At 32.6% G+C, this 15,667-nt stretch overlaps 3 protein-coding genes across 4 annotated transcripts; 1 reads left to right on the forward strand and 2 right to left on the reverse strand.

Annotated features, from left to right (window-relative positions):
- Nucleotides 1–1,100: 1,100 nt before the first annotated feature.
- On the reverse strand, nt 1,101–4,342 carry LOC125211929. The gene is made up of 3 exons (XM_048111892.1): nt 3,893–4,342; nt 2,637–2,874; nt 1,101–1,641 (listed from the first exon to the last, which is right to left on the reverse strand). The coding sequence occupies exons 1-3, from the start codon at nt 4,166–4,168 to the stop codon at nt 1,490–1,492; spliced, it is 666 nt and encodes a 221-aa protein (XP_047967849.1). The 5' UTR covers nt 4,169–4,342; the 3' UTR covers nt 1,101–1,489.
- A 3,214-nt stretch (nt 4,343–7,556) lies between these two features.
- On the forward strand, nt 7,557–8,394 carry LOC125211885 (cold shock domain-containing protein 3-like). Its single transcript, XM_048111845.1, has one exon. The coding sequence runs from the start codon at nt 7,656–7,658 to the stop codon at nt 8,271–8,273; it is 618 nt and encodes a 205-aa protein (XP_047967802.1). The 5' UTR covers nt 7,557–7,655; the 3' UTR covers nt 8,274–8,394.
- A 954-nt stretch (nt 8,395–9,348) lies between these two features.
- LOC125215995 (thiosulfate sulfurtransferase 18-like) lies at nt 9,349–10,619 on the reverse strand. 2 transcript variants are annotated; one of them, XM_048117588.1, is made up of 6 exons: nt 10,509–10,619; nt 10,133–10,213; nt 9,958–10,031; nt 9,797–9,867; nt 9,669–9,722; nt 9,349–9,580 (listed from the first exon to the last, which is right to left on the reverse strand). In XM_048117588.1, exons 1-6 carry the CDS (start codon nt 10,526–10,528, stop codon nt 9,488–9,490), a joined length of 393 nt encoding a protein of 130 aa, XP_047973545.1. In that variant the 5' UTR covers nt 10,529–10,619; the 3' UTR covers nt 9,349–9,487. The 2 variants fall into 2 exon arrangements, with proteins under 2 accessions (XP_047973545.1, XP_047973544.1); XM_048117587.1 differs by lacking the exon at nt 10,509–10,619 and adding an exon at nt 10,311–10,386.
- Nucleotides 10,620–15,667: the final 5,048 nt, after the last annotated feature.

Genomic DNA, 15,667 nt, shown 5'->3' on the forward strand with positions numbered 1-15,667 from the left:
TTTGTTTAAAGTTTTTATATCGATGGAGGCAATCTGACATGATGGAGAAGCTGACACTGACACGAGACGATGAATGAAAGTGCTGGAGATTATGACTGAAAAAAGGTGGGGCTATTGGAGATAGAGACAAACGGATAAAAAAAGGTTAGGAGAGATTAGAAGTAAGATGGAAGAGTACTTGGAATAGAAGAGAGGAGTAATTCTTAATTAATGAAATTTTTTATTTATTCTAATTAGTTGGTCATATTATTTTTTTGAGAATTTAGTAAGCAATATATTTTTACAAATTTATTGATTTTGAATGTTATTTGATTTAATATATTTTGTATAATGATTTTTTATTATATACTTTTATGCTTTTAGATTTTATATGATAATATTGTTTATCCTTTCATAAAATAAGTTGAGGAAAATAGAATGGATCGTGCAATGCACGAGTGTGATACTAGTTTTGCATTAAAACTTATGTCAAACCCAAAATATGTATTCTTTAGGAAGGAGGGATATAAGTATATTATTAATCATGAATGGTTAGTTTTTGGTAAAACAAAAATATTATATTAATATCATTAGTTAGTGTAAAAGAATTCATGTTTAATGTATAACAATATTTAAATTTAATGTTCAAAATCTTATCAATAGTTCTAATGGTGGAGTGGTAGAGGTGTTTGGTCTCTTATCAATTCAAATCCTCCTAGCACCAAATTTTAAATTTTAAAAATTTAATTTTAATATTTAAAAGTATAAACAGTTTCCGTTTCATGGTTGGACAGGTTCACAACGATTCAATATACAATTGGTTTTAAGAGGAGAATCAGACCGCGGTTCATGGTCGGACTAGCCTAGACTGGTTTTTAAAACACTGATTGAAGAGAAACTTTCCATTTTTGGATGAGACTATTTTTTATTAACAACCAAAATAAGAAAATGAGACTACTTTTTATGTACACCCCAAAATAGAAATAGAAATGTGAGACTATTTTTCATGAAACGGAAGTAATAAAACAAAATTTTGACTTGTTTATATTACTCTAAGTAAATGGGAAATGAAATGAATCATATATGGTAAAAGCATATAGGAAAATGGATAGTATGAAACGAGACCAAAAGAATTTCATTTGTCTCATTAAATCTCGCAAATTCATCTCTCACAAAATTTCATTTCACATCTCAATAGGAAAAATGAATCATAATATGGTACAAACTGCAAATCCTCTAATAAGATACTACTCCATATCAAACGAGAAATATACTAAACTTAAGAGAGAGAGAGAGAGAGAAAAAAGGGCATGCTAGGTACGGAAATCTACCAAATTTCGTAAGATGCTAGCTCAATTTATACACGACAATTCGGCATCCTTATTCATACTTATATAAGAGAGCAGAGCAGAGCAAAGCCGCGCAACATCCTTATTGCTACTTATATGAGAGACCAGTGCAACGCAGAGGTGGATAGAATAAAACTCACGGGATTCACGCACATCAAGCCTCAGTTCGATTTCTTTGAGGTCTGCTCGCGTCTTTCGTGCCAAGTGGACGAGCAGGCTGATAATGCCGATCCTGTGATGAAAACCGAATGTTTGGCCAAACCTATGCTTTTCTGCGCTGCAATCCACAACGTCCAAAAGAAACCAATCCAACCTGATTTTGACATCAACGCTGAGTATTACACAAGATACACAGGAAGAAGAAAACTGCTGTCTAAGTTCCGAACGAGAATATCAAGCTACGTCTACTTCTTTTCACACTGGGATGACTACTTGGTATGATTAGTTAACAATTTGTTAGACAATGTTTTTGCCACCATTGATATAGTTTAGGAAGACCACATAACTAAGAAAATGCAATCAATTCACCCACCTCCACTTCCTTCGGTGATCAGGCATTATGAGTTAAAGGTGCCTTTACAAAGTCACAGACAGGCTCAAAATGGGGATCTTGACACTTTCCAGATAATGTAATGAGTTGCTCTTATATTTAGCTAAAAAGGCAAGAGTTCCTACTACATGTCTGGACTACCTTGAGAGGCATTCACCATAAACACATTAGGAAACAAGACCTCATTATAAGTTGTATACCATGGTATTGCAGTTTAACAAGAGCTTAATTTAAGGTATATTCCATGTATAATAACTTTAAAACCTATGCTCATTTTAATGTTTGCAAACACAGTAACTCAAAAATGGTCCAAGAAGAAGCTTCCTAATAAAACATAACTTGGCAGAGAAGTTACAAACATGACTGGTGAAGCATACTGTTTCAATGCTTAAAAAAAGGCAGTAGGATCAAGTTCATTTTACTAACTATTTAGACATAGAATATTAACCTGATGTGAGATCCAATTTTCTGCAGGTGATTACATGTTGTGAACAGTATTTCCGACCCACCCTAATTCTAATATTAGAGCGACGGCACAAGCTGCTTTTTAAACTTATGAGGTGGTTTTTATCATTTTATGTTCTTGCTTTCTCAAACACCAATTTAATTAATAAATATACTGACTAATTCATGAACAGCCTGATTTCCTCTATTGTGATAAAATAATGCAACAATATTAAAAAATATCTTAGCCGTGTTCCAATGAGCATCAGTGTCCAGAATTGTTAAGTTGACAGCCAGAAGAAAATAATGTTTACCTGCAGCAATAAGAACAGCAATGATACAAGAAATTGTTGCTGTAGAGATGACAAATATGGCTACGGATAATGCCCCAATATAAATGGCTGCAACACAGGCAAAGAACAGAGCCAAAAATCCTCCTGCTGCTGCTAAAGACATCACAAGAGAAATGACTACAGCATTGACGGTTGCTGCAACAAAGAAAAGCGTGAAGACTAATAGTCCAGACAATGCGAGGAAAACAATTGTCCCTACCTGCAATAATTATTAGCATCATGAGAAAATCATAAGAAAAAGCCAACCAAGAAATAAACTTGCATTTTTATCGCTAACATATTAGACCAAACTATAGAGCCTTCTCTATACCCAATTTTGGATAATGGTACAATTAATCATTTATTTGTCAAGACTTGGTCAAGATGAGTTGCATGAACATGTTTTCAACCATTTTCTATCCAGATTCTATCAACAAAATCAGAAACTGTGGAAGACAGAACACATAAAAACAAGGCAACAAAGATCCCAGGTGATTATACAAATAAGTTAAAAGTGCTGTGATAATCCAACACCACAAAATGCATTTGATGAGAGTTGAGTGCCAGGAAAAAACAGAAAATGTTATAGTTCATCTGCGAGCAAAGTTATGAGATCAGTTCTGAGTGATTTCGTGGAAAAAGAAACTGTAAGCATCGTATATAAAGGCAAAAGGAGCTCACTACATTTGTTTCTCTCTATTGACTATTTCTGCTGTCTCAATTAACTGTGCACGAAAAATACTCATGATACTTCAGGTGGAAGTGATTGGTTCATAATATGAGAGGATAAGCCACATGCTATTGTTAGCATTCATATCGAAATCGCTCAAATATTTTGGGATGCATAGGTCCTATCTTTAACAAAATAACAAACACTAACAATGTATTTGAAGTTTGAACCACACCTTATCATTCTTTAATCATTCCTAAAACGTAAAACCTTTAAAATCCAATCAGTTAATATGTAAAATTGAGAAGAAGCAGCAGCTAGGCCCTCTCATCTTCCATAAGTCAGATTTGAGTATACAGAGCTGCCTACTGAAGTATGAGAGAAACATGTAATCTAGGCAAATCCTAATGCTAATGGTTTCAAATGGTAAAAAGCCGTCGGCATTTAATACAGAAACAATAAAGCTTATAGATTGGGAAGAAACCGAAAATGAATTATCCTGAAATATATAATTGATTTCCAACAGATCCAAAACGTATGGAATTAAGAGTGTAAAAAAGAGACTGACGGAAACAAGGAACAAGGCGCGGAGAGGGGTGCCGCGGCGGGTCCATTGGAGAAGTAGGGCAGCAGTGTTGTTGGAAGCATCGCGGAGAAGGGGGATATTATCGGAGAGGGCGGTCTTGAGCCTCTGCGGAAGAGGAGCGGAGGGATTAGGGGAAGGGGAGAAAATGGCAGCGATGAAGCGGTTGAGAAGGGTGAGAAGCGTGAGGTCATGTAAATCGTGGTCGTTGGGGTCGATGACCACTCCGTTGGGCTGTTTGGGAGCAGCATCGTCGGACATTGTTTGATAATGGTGAATGATTGGAGGGTCGATTAGGCGAATACTAACATTGATTTGACTGCGATACAGATACAGATACAGATAGAGGGAGAAGAGAAGTAGAGTCGAACAAGGAGGGAGATGGAGACGTGGTTTGGACGCGTGGACACAGGTTCTGCCATCTCAGCTCACTAATTACATGAGCTTATTATTCCATACAAATACTTAATACTAGTATTCATTTTATCATGATAATATTTTTTTATTTTTCTTTTATTTTATTATTTATAAGTTTTATTATTAACTATTCAATTTTAGTAATTTTTTTTATCACTCTTACTTAATCAATTACATATTAAAGTTCATGTTAATCATAAATAGTCTATTTCTATAGAATAGAGTAAGTATAAGAAAATAAAAAATCATTCGTAATAAAAGCAATGTTTTTATATTTTTTGTAAGTTTTGATAACTATATTTCTTTTTAAATTATCTCAAAATATGTCTTATAGGTGGCTTGAGTTTACTGGAGTATTAATTGTTGCAAATATTTAAGGGGGAGAAATTTGGCATAAATAAAAAAGAGTGATTATTATTGCAAAATTTTGAAAATTGGATTATCCTAAAAATATGGTAATATAAATAAAATTTATATTTAATTTTAAGTCGGTTATCTCCTTGCTTCTTGATTATTTAATCCATAACTAGGGGTGGGTCGATACGATATATCGTATCGAAAACGTTGTATCGTGTATCGTATCGAAAATATCGATATGAAAGAATTTCATATCGTTATCGTATCGAAAGTTTCGATATATCGAACTTTCGATATAAAAAAATTTCATATCGTTATCGTATCGATATTTCGATATATCGTACCGAAATTCGATATATCGAAAATAAAATATCGATATATACCGAAAATATCGATATATTGAAAATTTTCGATATATATCGTATTTTCGATATAAAATGATATATCGCGATATAAGAAAATTCATATCGTTATCGTATCGAAAACTTACGATACGATCGTATCGTACGATATATCGAAAATTCGATAATTTTTCGATATTTTTCAATACGATATGAGCGATATATCATTTTTTCGGTATTTTTCCCCAGCCCTATCCATAACAAAATATGGGCCGTAAGTGCTGCAGTCTCTCATCCTACCTCCAACTGTGCTTCTCTCTCTGCTAGAATCTCCATTATTTCCCCAGAAAGGATCAATTTTAACAAGATCAGAAACATCATCAATTGCATTTCCAATATCACAAATTTCTACTCCACTTTTCGATTCATTAAAAGCATATATAATCTAGATTACCATATATTTTGGTCGATTCAATGAGTTTCAGCTTGTTGGATCGTGTTTTCTTTTGAATTTGAGGATTAGCCACTGTAGATAAAATAGTCCATTATTTGCTAATGTGGATTGGGATTTTGGGATATCCAATTCTTTTATCATTTGACCTGGATCAGACCACCATGGATTCACTAATTATCAGGACCTCTTTTGATACATCGCATATTGAGATTAGTCATCTCAGAGGAACAAGCCAAATACAAAAGATAGTACAAGATTACTAGATTACTAAGTACAAGATTCACAATCGGAACCCTAGCTATTGTCGAGTCTTCTACCGGACTTGAGACTCCAGCTCTTCCGATTACATGCACACTTATTAAACAAATCAGTATAATAAACAAGACTACGTAGAGTCTAACACTTCAACGGAAATACACATAAATCATAGTTTTGAAGGATATGGCTCAGGTCACAGCAGTGACTGCACTAGGCCTTGGACCTCCCCAAATCTCAACCGAAAGTCACAAAGGAGAAACCGTTGAACAGATTAAACCATCTGAGATCAGTAAACCTTAAATCTCACCGACCACCGCACACCACGCCCTTCTCACACACGGATCAACACAAATCGCTTGGATATGTGCTTCACAACACCAGAACTCTCAAGAACATCTCCAATCACAACCAGATCTAACACCACAGTCAGACCTAACCCTAGATCTGAGTAGGAAACTGAAGAAGTGGTCTCACTCAAGATCTAAACCGTGGAATCTCTCTAAAACCGAGAATCATTGGTGGAAACAAGAGATCGGAGAAGATGACCGACGAAATCGCCGGAAAAGAAGAGAGAGGAAGTAGAGAGAAGGCAGAATATATCACAAGAGAGAGAGTGTGTATCAGATTTTTCGAATGAGAGAAGAGAGAAGGAAGTTGAGTACATAACTTAGCAACAAACACACTCCCCATCCAACGGCTGAGGCCCATGATCCGCGTGGAGGTGCACACATGGCGGCCATCGGTGAGGTCAGGAGAGACATTGTCCCAGGCAATTGGGAGACCCCCACTCTACTACCCGCGCGGCAGGCATGCCCTGCATCATCCCGCTCCCCATCCCGAGCATCATCCCGCCCATCATCCCGCTTGTCATCCCGGGCATCATCCCACCCATCCCCGCCATCCCGGTGGCCATCCAAGGGTACATATTGAAGTACCCGGGCATCATCCCGGCCATCCCCGCCATTCCGCCGGCATTCCCGCCAGTTCCAGCCGTGTTTCCCCCACCTCTAACGGGGAACGTTGGCGTTTGTGACTTGCTCATGGCGGGGAGAATCACTGTCGTGCTCCATTTATCTTCAATAGAAATGAGAGTAGAGAGAGAAACTCGTTAATAGAAGTGGTGCAAATGAAATGACGTGCCACGAGCCATATATATAGAGTTGAAAAGAAAAACACAAAAATCGCGTTCGCCGGTCGCTCGCCGATCGCGTCACCACAATAGCGGACGAACAATTGGCTAACGCCCCTCGCTCACGGACGACCGCTAGTCCTTCTCGTTCGTCCGTCGCCCGTTAGCTGACTCCAGTAGTGGATGTCCCAACGCCCTAACCGCTCGTCCGACCGCTATGGCACTATTATGGATGCTCTAACTAAAACACGTTATTTGGGTATTTGGAGCAGGTGTACTCTACTCTCTCTTCATTACTTTATCATCTCTTACTTTATTTTACCGTATAAATTTTTTAAATATCATGCCAAAAGAAATACTACTAGATATCAATTTATTAAAGAAATATCTCAACCACCTAATGGAATACTGTATGTCGAACTTAGAATATCTACTTATCAGATCCATATAAGAAATACTAAAACTTATTTCGGTCTGATCTAAATCTGCCTTCCAAAAGTAATCTAAAAGCATAAAAACATTAAAACTTAGAATATCTACTTATCAGATCCATATAAGAAATACTAAAACTTATTTCGGTCAAATCTAAATCTGCCTTCCAAAAGTAATCTAAAAGCATAAAAACATTAAATAATTATTGAAGTGCAATAGATTACTAAAAGCCCAAACTATATTAGGGCTTCTTTTATAAATATAAAATATTAGACACAGCACAGCACACGCTCAAAGAAAAGAGTTTCCCCTCCCTGTATAGATATAGAATCGGGGTTTTGGTTAGGGTTTGTTTGATCAATGGCGGAGGAAAAGGCTATGCGATCCAAGGGCATGGTCACCAAATTCAACGATCAGAAGGGCTACGGATTCATCCAGCCCGAGGATGGAGGCGATGATCTGTTCGTCCATCAAACCGCCATAAAATCTGAGGGCTACCGCTCCCTCCGCGAGGGCCAGGAGGTCGAGTTCACCGTCATTCTAGACGGCGATAAGGCCAAGGCTGCTGACGTCACCGCTCCCGGCGGCGGCCCCGTCGACACCGCTCCTCGCAGGGGTAATAACAGCAACAGCCGCGGCGGATACGGCGATCGGAGAAATGACGGCAACGGATATGGTTATCGCAGCGGCGAGTGCTTCAATTGTGGTGAATTTGGGCATATGGCCAGGGATTGCGGAGGTGGTGGAAGTGGTGGAGGATGTTATAACTGTGGAGGATTTGGGCATATGGCTAGGGAATGTCCTAGTGGAAATCGCGGTGGGGGTTCCGGCGGGGCTTGTTTCTCCTGTGGGGAGCCAGGTCACATGGCGAGGGATTGTATGCACAGCGGCGGAGGAGGACGCAGTGGAGGCGGAGGAGGCTGTTTCAACTGCGGTGAATCTGGACACTTCGCCAGGGAATGCAAAAGCACCTCGTGAATAAATGGTTCCTCTTTTTCTATGGTTATGGTTGAATTGTAATGCTTTTTTATTTAGGTAGGAGTATGTTATTAGGATTTTTGCTTATATGGTTAATTAATGCGATCCACTCATTTTTGAACTCATAAGTGTATAATATGGTGGTTAGGTTTCTTTGGCTTTCTTAGTTTTTGCCTTTTCTACATTTTCTAAGCTCTGTTTTGAAATTTTATTTTAAGGAATAGGTTGACAACTATCTTAATACATGTGTCTTGGTGTTTTAACATCTATAAGTTGATGACATAGATGTCAGGTATCAATTGATCATATCCCTATCTTGTAGTGCATCTAAGGTCTGAGTATGCATTTTAACTTATGCTGTGTGTGTGATTGTGTGATTAGGCTCTATAGGTTTCTTGTTTACATGTGTCTGGGCCTTTTGTTTTACTACTCCTGAGATACTAGTAATTGGTTTAGGAGTTAGACCAGCATTATTAGTTCCAGTTCCACTAGAATTGTTGATGTGATGTGTGGTGCTTATCTTCAATTCAACCAAAACACTGATAGAAAAGCTCATCTATTATTGAAGTGTGTTGTTGAGGATTACTGAGTATGGGAAATGATGTCTTCTGCTGGCATGTTCTTGACATGCATATATGGGTTTCTGTTGGAAGTGTTTTTGGGTTGCTATTGCTACTCCTATTGAGTGTGAGTGTGTTACATATTCCCATCAAAGAAAGAACTGGAGTAAATCAGTGCGTGTTAATGGATCAGTGTATCTTGTTGTGCTTCTTTGTAACTACTATTTTTCTTGCAACCCAAAAGTGAAATTAAGAGAAAGAGATTGAAATTTTGACTACTTCCAATTGTTAATGGTCAGATCTGTTTTGAATCTTGAGATGCCAATCGGATCAACTTGTTTTGTAATCAGCATACATAAATCCTTCAATATATAGCTAAATTGTGTTTTTTTTCTCTACACACTCTTACTATGACCAATTCAATGTAATATATGAACGTATAAAAAGTCGTTAAGATAGTCTGCATTTCTTTTACTGAAATCCATCACACACACTTAATATAATAGGAGTAATACTTACTAAATCATATGCTTCATTAGCTTATCGAACAGTAGCATTTCTTTCACTGAAATATTATACTACTACTACATTTCAATATAGTGGATCCATTTCTTATTGTAGGTGCAATAAAGGGACACTAAATACTTATACAAATCATATTTTCACATCATCTGACTTCTTAACTGCAAATCCATTTCCGACCCAGGCAATGTATCCCCCACCCATGTTGAGCACATGCTTGAATTCCTGTAATATATAAATAATAATAAAAATAAAAATTCTACATTGATTGAATAAAAAAACAAATTACAAGCAAAGGATTAATTAAACTTACTGCATCAAGAAGATCTGTAGTTGCATACACAGACCTAACCCCACTTTGGCAACCCTGTATTTGTTTAAAAAATGTAATAAGAGAGAAATAATAATACTATAAAGAAATAAATTTACTAATTGATATACCACAACAAGATTGTCTTCCTTTCCCAAAATTGCCATAACCTGTTCCAGGAACTTGGGATTTTTTACCCTGCCTGATCAAAATATTAAATGAAAAATAAAAAATCAAGATAACGTAAATTGGATTATAATTTATTTAATACAATTTGAAAATATATGTCCACCTCCTGGAGTAGAAAACATATATGGAATGTTCAAAGCATTCTCCAGATGACCTTTCTTGAATTCTTCTTCAGTCCTAGTATATAAAATTTCAAATCAAAACAACAATTTAAATTTAATCAAGATGTGACTGAATTTCATGATTATTTTGTAGTTGATCCAAATTTAATTTCTTACCTAACATCGAGATAGCGGTGGCCAAGAGTGAGCAAATCTTTGGTTGCCTGAATATCCACAGTGATAACTTCAGTTCCAACGCTGACAAAAAAAAAAAAAAACACATACACGCACTGCAAGGTGAGGAGACACACAGTAGAAAACTGATTATTTTATCTATTTGTATGCATATAAGCACCTTTTCTTGATGATATCCATGAAAATGTAAGAAGGTATTTGAAATTTGCAGTGGAGATAGTCAGATAGAGATTTTGGTTGCGATAACTTCAGTTCCAACGCTGACAAAAAAAAAAAAAAAACACATACACGCACTGCAAGGTGAGGAGACACACAGTAGAAAACTGATTATTTTATCTATTTGTATGCATATAAGCACCTTTTCTTGATGATATCCATGAAAATGTAAGAAGGTATTTGAAATTTGCAGTGGAGATAGTCAGATAGAGATTTTGGTTGCGTTTTATAAACTACTACTATAGGATGTTAATTATAATAGTGGGAAATTGGAGTGTGACTCTACCTTTCACTTAATTAATTAGTGAGAGATGAATTAGATGCCATATATATATGCCAACCTGTTAAGTACTAATTTAATAATACAGCATTTGTTTTATTTAGAATTGGATATTGAGTGAATGATGGGGGATTATATGTACAGATTCAACACCTCAATTATTGGAACTGTTAATTTAAGACAAAAAATTTATGCTTATTAAATTATTTTTATTTTTTTTAACTCATTGAAGTTAATAGATAATGTGTCGAATTGCAGTCACTGATAATAGATTATTTATTGAATGTGATTGCCTGGCTAAAATAAGTTCACCAAGCAATTGAATACGAGCTATTCAATCGCAATCAAATGCATCATTGGTTAAATGAGGAATTTATTACTCTGTGCCCATAATTTTCAATAAAAACGTAAGGACAAAATGGTATGAATCATCTCAGACTCAGAGAAAAAAATTGAGATAAGAATGTCATAACACTTCATGTGAGTGATATTTGAGCCAACAATAACAACCCATAGAAAGAAAGAAGAATATCATATCTATTGAATTCTTTAACAAATTATAGGTACATTCATGAATTCAGTTGTTTGTATTCGTCACATCTTGATATTGTTCAATTTGTCGAGCAAAAATATTATTTTGGGGCAAACATTATTTGATGTTCATTTTTAATTGAAGTGCCAAATACATTAGACAATTCGCAATCCAGCTTACTTTTTTGCATGATTGTTTAACAAAATGTATTTTAATAAACTTTGTAATTATTTAATTTTTAATAAGATTAAATGTTTAATTTAGATAAACATTTGTCCATAGAAACATATTTTTTATTCGTTCTATAGGAACGTGAACATTTTCTCCCCAAATTCAATATACACAATTTAATCATATTCACTTTTGCAGAAAAATTTGCTGGAGTCGGACGACTCCTCTATTCACAATATAACCAGCATTAAAATGAGACTTTTTCCACTCATAATACAATTAATACGAAATTTTATAAAAGGTTAACCGATCAATCATATTGCAATGTTAATCATTGTATCAGTTGCACTATAAACTTTTCAATTTATTAATTATATTTTGCATCAATTTTATGGTTAATTGTATTTAGAAAACAAAAAGGTATAATATATTATCCTGATCATATGTCATGCATCATGTCACACGTCAACTATTAGATTAAAGATTCCGATGATAAATTGATACTACTACAATTGAGTAAGTCGTGAAATCAATAAATTTCAAAGATATAGATGAAATTATATTGAGATATGTTTGATTAATTTTATAGATCGTAGAATCAGTTATTGCAGCAATTAATTAGTGTTTTGTAATTCCAAATTAATAAATAGCAAAAAATAATTCAGCTATCCTACATTAATTCTTAGGGGTGTGATCAATTGCTAACTTTATTAAGTTGTTAACTTACTAACTCATCAATGCAGTGTATTAAAAATGTCAACACGATGACATTAAAATGTTAATACATAATTTTGTTGAACTTCAATATAATGTATTGATATTATGTGTTGACATTTTGATGTCACCGTGTTGACTGTTGACATTTTCAATACACTGTATTGATGAGTTAGCAGAGTTAGCAATATAACGCACCGCTTCTTAAGTAATAACTTAAATTTTATATTGATGCAATATATAAAATATGAAGAAAAAATTAAACTACATACTGAACAACTACCTACACATATTAGACGTAATTTTTAATGCATAAAATTTAATTAAAACTCTGCGATACTAATACCAGAAAATGTAAAAAGAAAGACGTTAAACTTAATAAGCAAAGAAATAGTCCGCTCAAAGATGATAAATTCCAACTACAAATCCGATTGCATCAATGCCAAATACTCCTATTTATAGCATCAAAAAACTAGTTTATGTAAGACCATGTTTGGTTGTCAGGATTCTGCCTGGGAAAGTAATCTGATTCCTTAAATTTTAAATTCATGTGTTTGTTTTGGTTTTTAATCAAACTGGGAAAGTAATCAGAATCTGAAAACAAGGAAAGTTAGTACAACTTTCTAGGATTCTGAATCCTAACTTTTCTTAGGTATTCTTTTTCCCAGTTTTAGAATTATTACATATTTAAGCAATATAGTATAGTTTTATTAATAATAATGATAATAATAATAATAACATAATAATAGTAATAATAGCAATAATAATAATAATTACAATGTTTTTAAAATAATTTAAAATTATAAATCATACTTATTTCACTATAATAAAAAAAATTATAATTAAAATTATCATAATTATAACTTATTTTGTAATAATTTATAATAATAATAATAATTTATCAAATAATTAAAATATAATTAAATAATATAAATCTTATAATAAATAATAACTATTTTATTTTATAAATTAACAATTAACCAATAAAGTCATAGTGCAATTTTAATTTATAAAATTTATTCAATTATAATATTCGTAAATATTATAATTATAATATTATAATTATTATATTTATTTTTATAATAAATGAGTACTGTAATACTCCATGTAACTATAATTATAATTATATTATTATATATTATGATGGATAATCCATATTTAAACTATCCATCGTAATAATAAATATAATAATATAATTATTATTATTTGTAATTAATAATTTAATAAAAAAATTACAATATTTTTCTTTTTATAAATAAAATAATAATAAGTATATTTTTAGTTTGGTGTTTAAATTAAATATAAATTTAAAATCTTGATATTTTCCAAACACAAGAAAGTAAAGTTACTAGGAATCATATTCTCAGGATTCATTTTCCCAGTAATCATTTTCCTTGCCAACTTTACTTTCTCGCCAACCAAACATGGCCTAAATGTAATTTGCAAGTTAATACATATTCTAAGTTTACTAGACAGTAAGCAGTGGAATTTAATGTCAGTTTAAAAATAAAACATGGAAAGAAATAATTAATTGATCCTTCAAAATTTGTGAAGTAGTGATTATCATTACATTTTTCTCATTCATATAAATTTTGAGTAGTGATCTAGAGACATAATGTCTCCGTGACATAATATCCTTATATTTTTTGGCCATTAGTATAATTTACATTGTGCCTAATTTACCCTAACTAGTATTGAATAGATATATATCTAATTAAGGTAAATTAAACCAAATTAATTAGTATCATCAAAATGCACATGTATTAATCTATACATATATAAAAGGCGAGTTTTGGGCCTTTTTTGAAATATTTATAAATTGTGAGCTTCAAATTTGAATATTTATAAAAGTGCATAATCAATGTATCATTATAAGAAAAAACAAAAAAGTCATTTGTGATTCAACATTTAAATTCCACAATTAATATTACACTACCTACGTTATAATGAAAAAGTGTCATTATAGCTTTGACCACTAATCTATTTTTAAATTTAATTTTCAGTTTTGTAACTTATTTATCACATTTAAATGGGACATTTTTAAGTTTTGAATTTGGAAGGTAAAATGCATTTTTCATTATAAATGGAGAAAGTGAAAAGTCATGGAAAGAATCTATTTTGGGCCTTTTTTGAAATATTTATAAATTGTGAGCTTCAAATTTGAATATTTATAAAAGTGCATAATCAATGTATCATTATAAGAAGAAAAAAAACGTCATTTGTGATTCAACATTTAAATTCAACAATTAAAATTACCCTACCTACATTATAATGAAAAAGTGTCATTATAGCTTTGACCACTAATCTATTTTTAAATTTAATTTTCAGTTTTGTAACTTATTTATCACATTTAAATGGGACATTTTTAAGTTTTGAATTTGGAAGGTAAAATACATTTTTCATTATAAATGGAGAAAGTGAAAAGTCATGGAAAGGCATCTATTTTTTACTATAAATATGTTGTTAGCTAGATTTTAATCCTCACATTCCTATCATTTTTTCATCATATTCTTTGTTGAACGTTTTGCAGAAATTTAAATGGATTTTAGGTATTTTTCTTACTCTTCGTCAATATTGCTTTAACATGAAATCAGTTTTCTATATGATGATTTTTTTTTATTTGTTTAACATGAAATCAGTTGAAGTTGTGCATACTTTAAATTGATTTTAGGTAATTTTCTTACTCTTCGTCAATATTGCTTTAACATGAAATCAGTTTTCTATATGATGATTTTTTTTTATTTGTGTATTAATAATGTTTGTTTTGCAACCCCAATCCACCAATTTTTTCTATTTTTTGTGGTTGGAGAATTGTTTTTTTTTTCTCTTTTGTTTTATTAATATAATTTTTACTATTCTAAATTCACATGTCGCCTTTAATTTTCCATGACTTTATGCACTCTTCATTTTTTTTAATAATGTATTTGATGTTGCTGAAAATTTTGATCTTATATCTTTAAATCTACTAATTTTGAGGATTTTGATTTTTTAAAAATATTTTTTAAACCTACTAATTTTAGTAGATTATATTTAATATAGTCTATGAATTTCTTGACAATATAGTCTATTTTCCTTGACAATTGCAGAACTATTACTATGTTTTATCTTACAAGAATTTGAAAGTTTTTTATATATGTAAGTTTTAATGGTGGGTTATGGTGTAAAATATCATTATATGTTCTGTAATCTTTACTCTCTTCTATTTCAGGAACAAAAATCAGACCTCCAAGAAATGGTATACAAAAGACTTGAAGAAGCGAAAAAAATCTAACCTACTGCACGAGGAAGAAAAGCAAGCGTGGATATAGGAAAACAAAAATATAGCATAAAACATTTAGTTTATTATTAGTTTATATTTCTTTATTTAAGTGTAGTGAGCTAAGGTTATAATTTTTTTTAGCTTTAACAATATGCTTAGATATAAAATATTGTTATATTCTTATTGATTTTTTTATAACATTAATTTGTGATTTATTTTGACTATTTTAGCCTCCATCACTAATTTAAGTTTGGCATGTTAATTTTAACTTTAATTTCATTGATTTTGCGTTCTTAGCTTGAAGTTCGCTTGGAATTTTTACTAATTAACTACTATTTTTTTATA

The sequence above is a fragment of the Salvia hispanica genome, chromosome 3 (assembly GCF_023119035.1).
Source record: "Salvia hispanica cultivar TCC Black 2014 chromosome 3, UniMelb_Shisp_WGS_1.0, whole genome shotgun sequence".
NCBI classification, from domain to species: domain Eukaryota; kingdom Viridiplantae; phylum Streptophyta; class Magnoliopsida; order Lamiales; family Lamiaceae; genus Salvia; species Salvia hispanica.

What these genes read in the sequence shown, in the direction of transcription:
- LOC125211929 (XM_048111892.1), bottom strand. Translation starts at nt 4,168, where the DNA reads ATGTCCGACGATGCTGCTCCCAAACAGCCCAACGGAGTGGTCATCGAC. An exon ending in GCGCCTTGTTCCTTGTTTCC is followed by an intron (nt 2,875 to 3,892) that starts GTCAGTCTCTTT and finishes TAATTATTGCAG; the next exon opens with GTAGGGACAATTGTTTTCCT. An exon ending in TGCTGTTCTTATTGCTGCAG is followed by an intron (nt 1,642 to 2,636) that starts GTAAACATTATT and finishes TGTCAAAATCAG; the next exon opens with GTTGGATTGGTTTCTTTTGG.
- LOC125211885 (XM_048111845.1), top strand. Translation starts at nt 7,656, where the DNA reads ATGGCGGAGGAAAAGGCTATGCGATCCAAGGGCATGGTCACCAAATTC.
- LOC125215995 (XM_048117588.1), bottom strand. Translation starts at nt 10,528, where the DNA reads ATGGATATCATCAAGAAAAG. An exon ending in CACCGCTATCTCGATGTTAG is followed by an intron (nt 10,032 to 10,132) that starts GTAAGAAATTAA and finishes TTTATATACTAG; the next exon opens with GACTGAAGAAGAATTCAAGA. An exon ending in AGGAAGACAATCTTGTTGTG is followed by an intron (nt 9,723 to 9,796) that starts GTATATCAATTA and finishes AAACAAATACAG; the next exon opens with GGTTGCCAAAGTGGGGTTAG.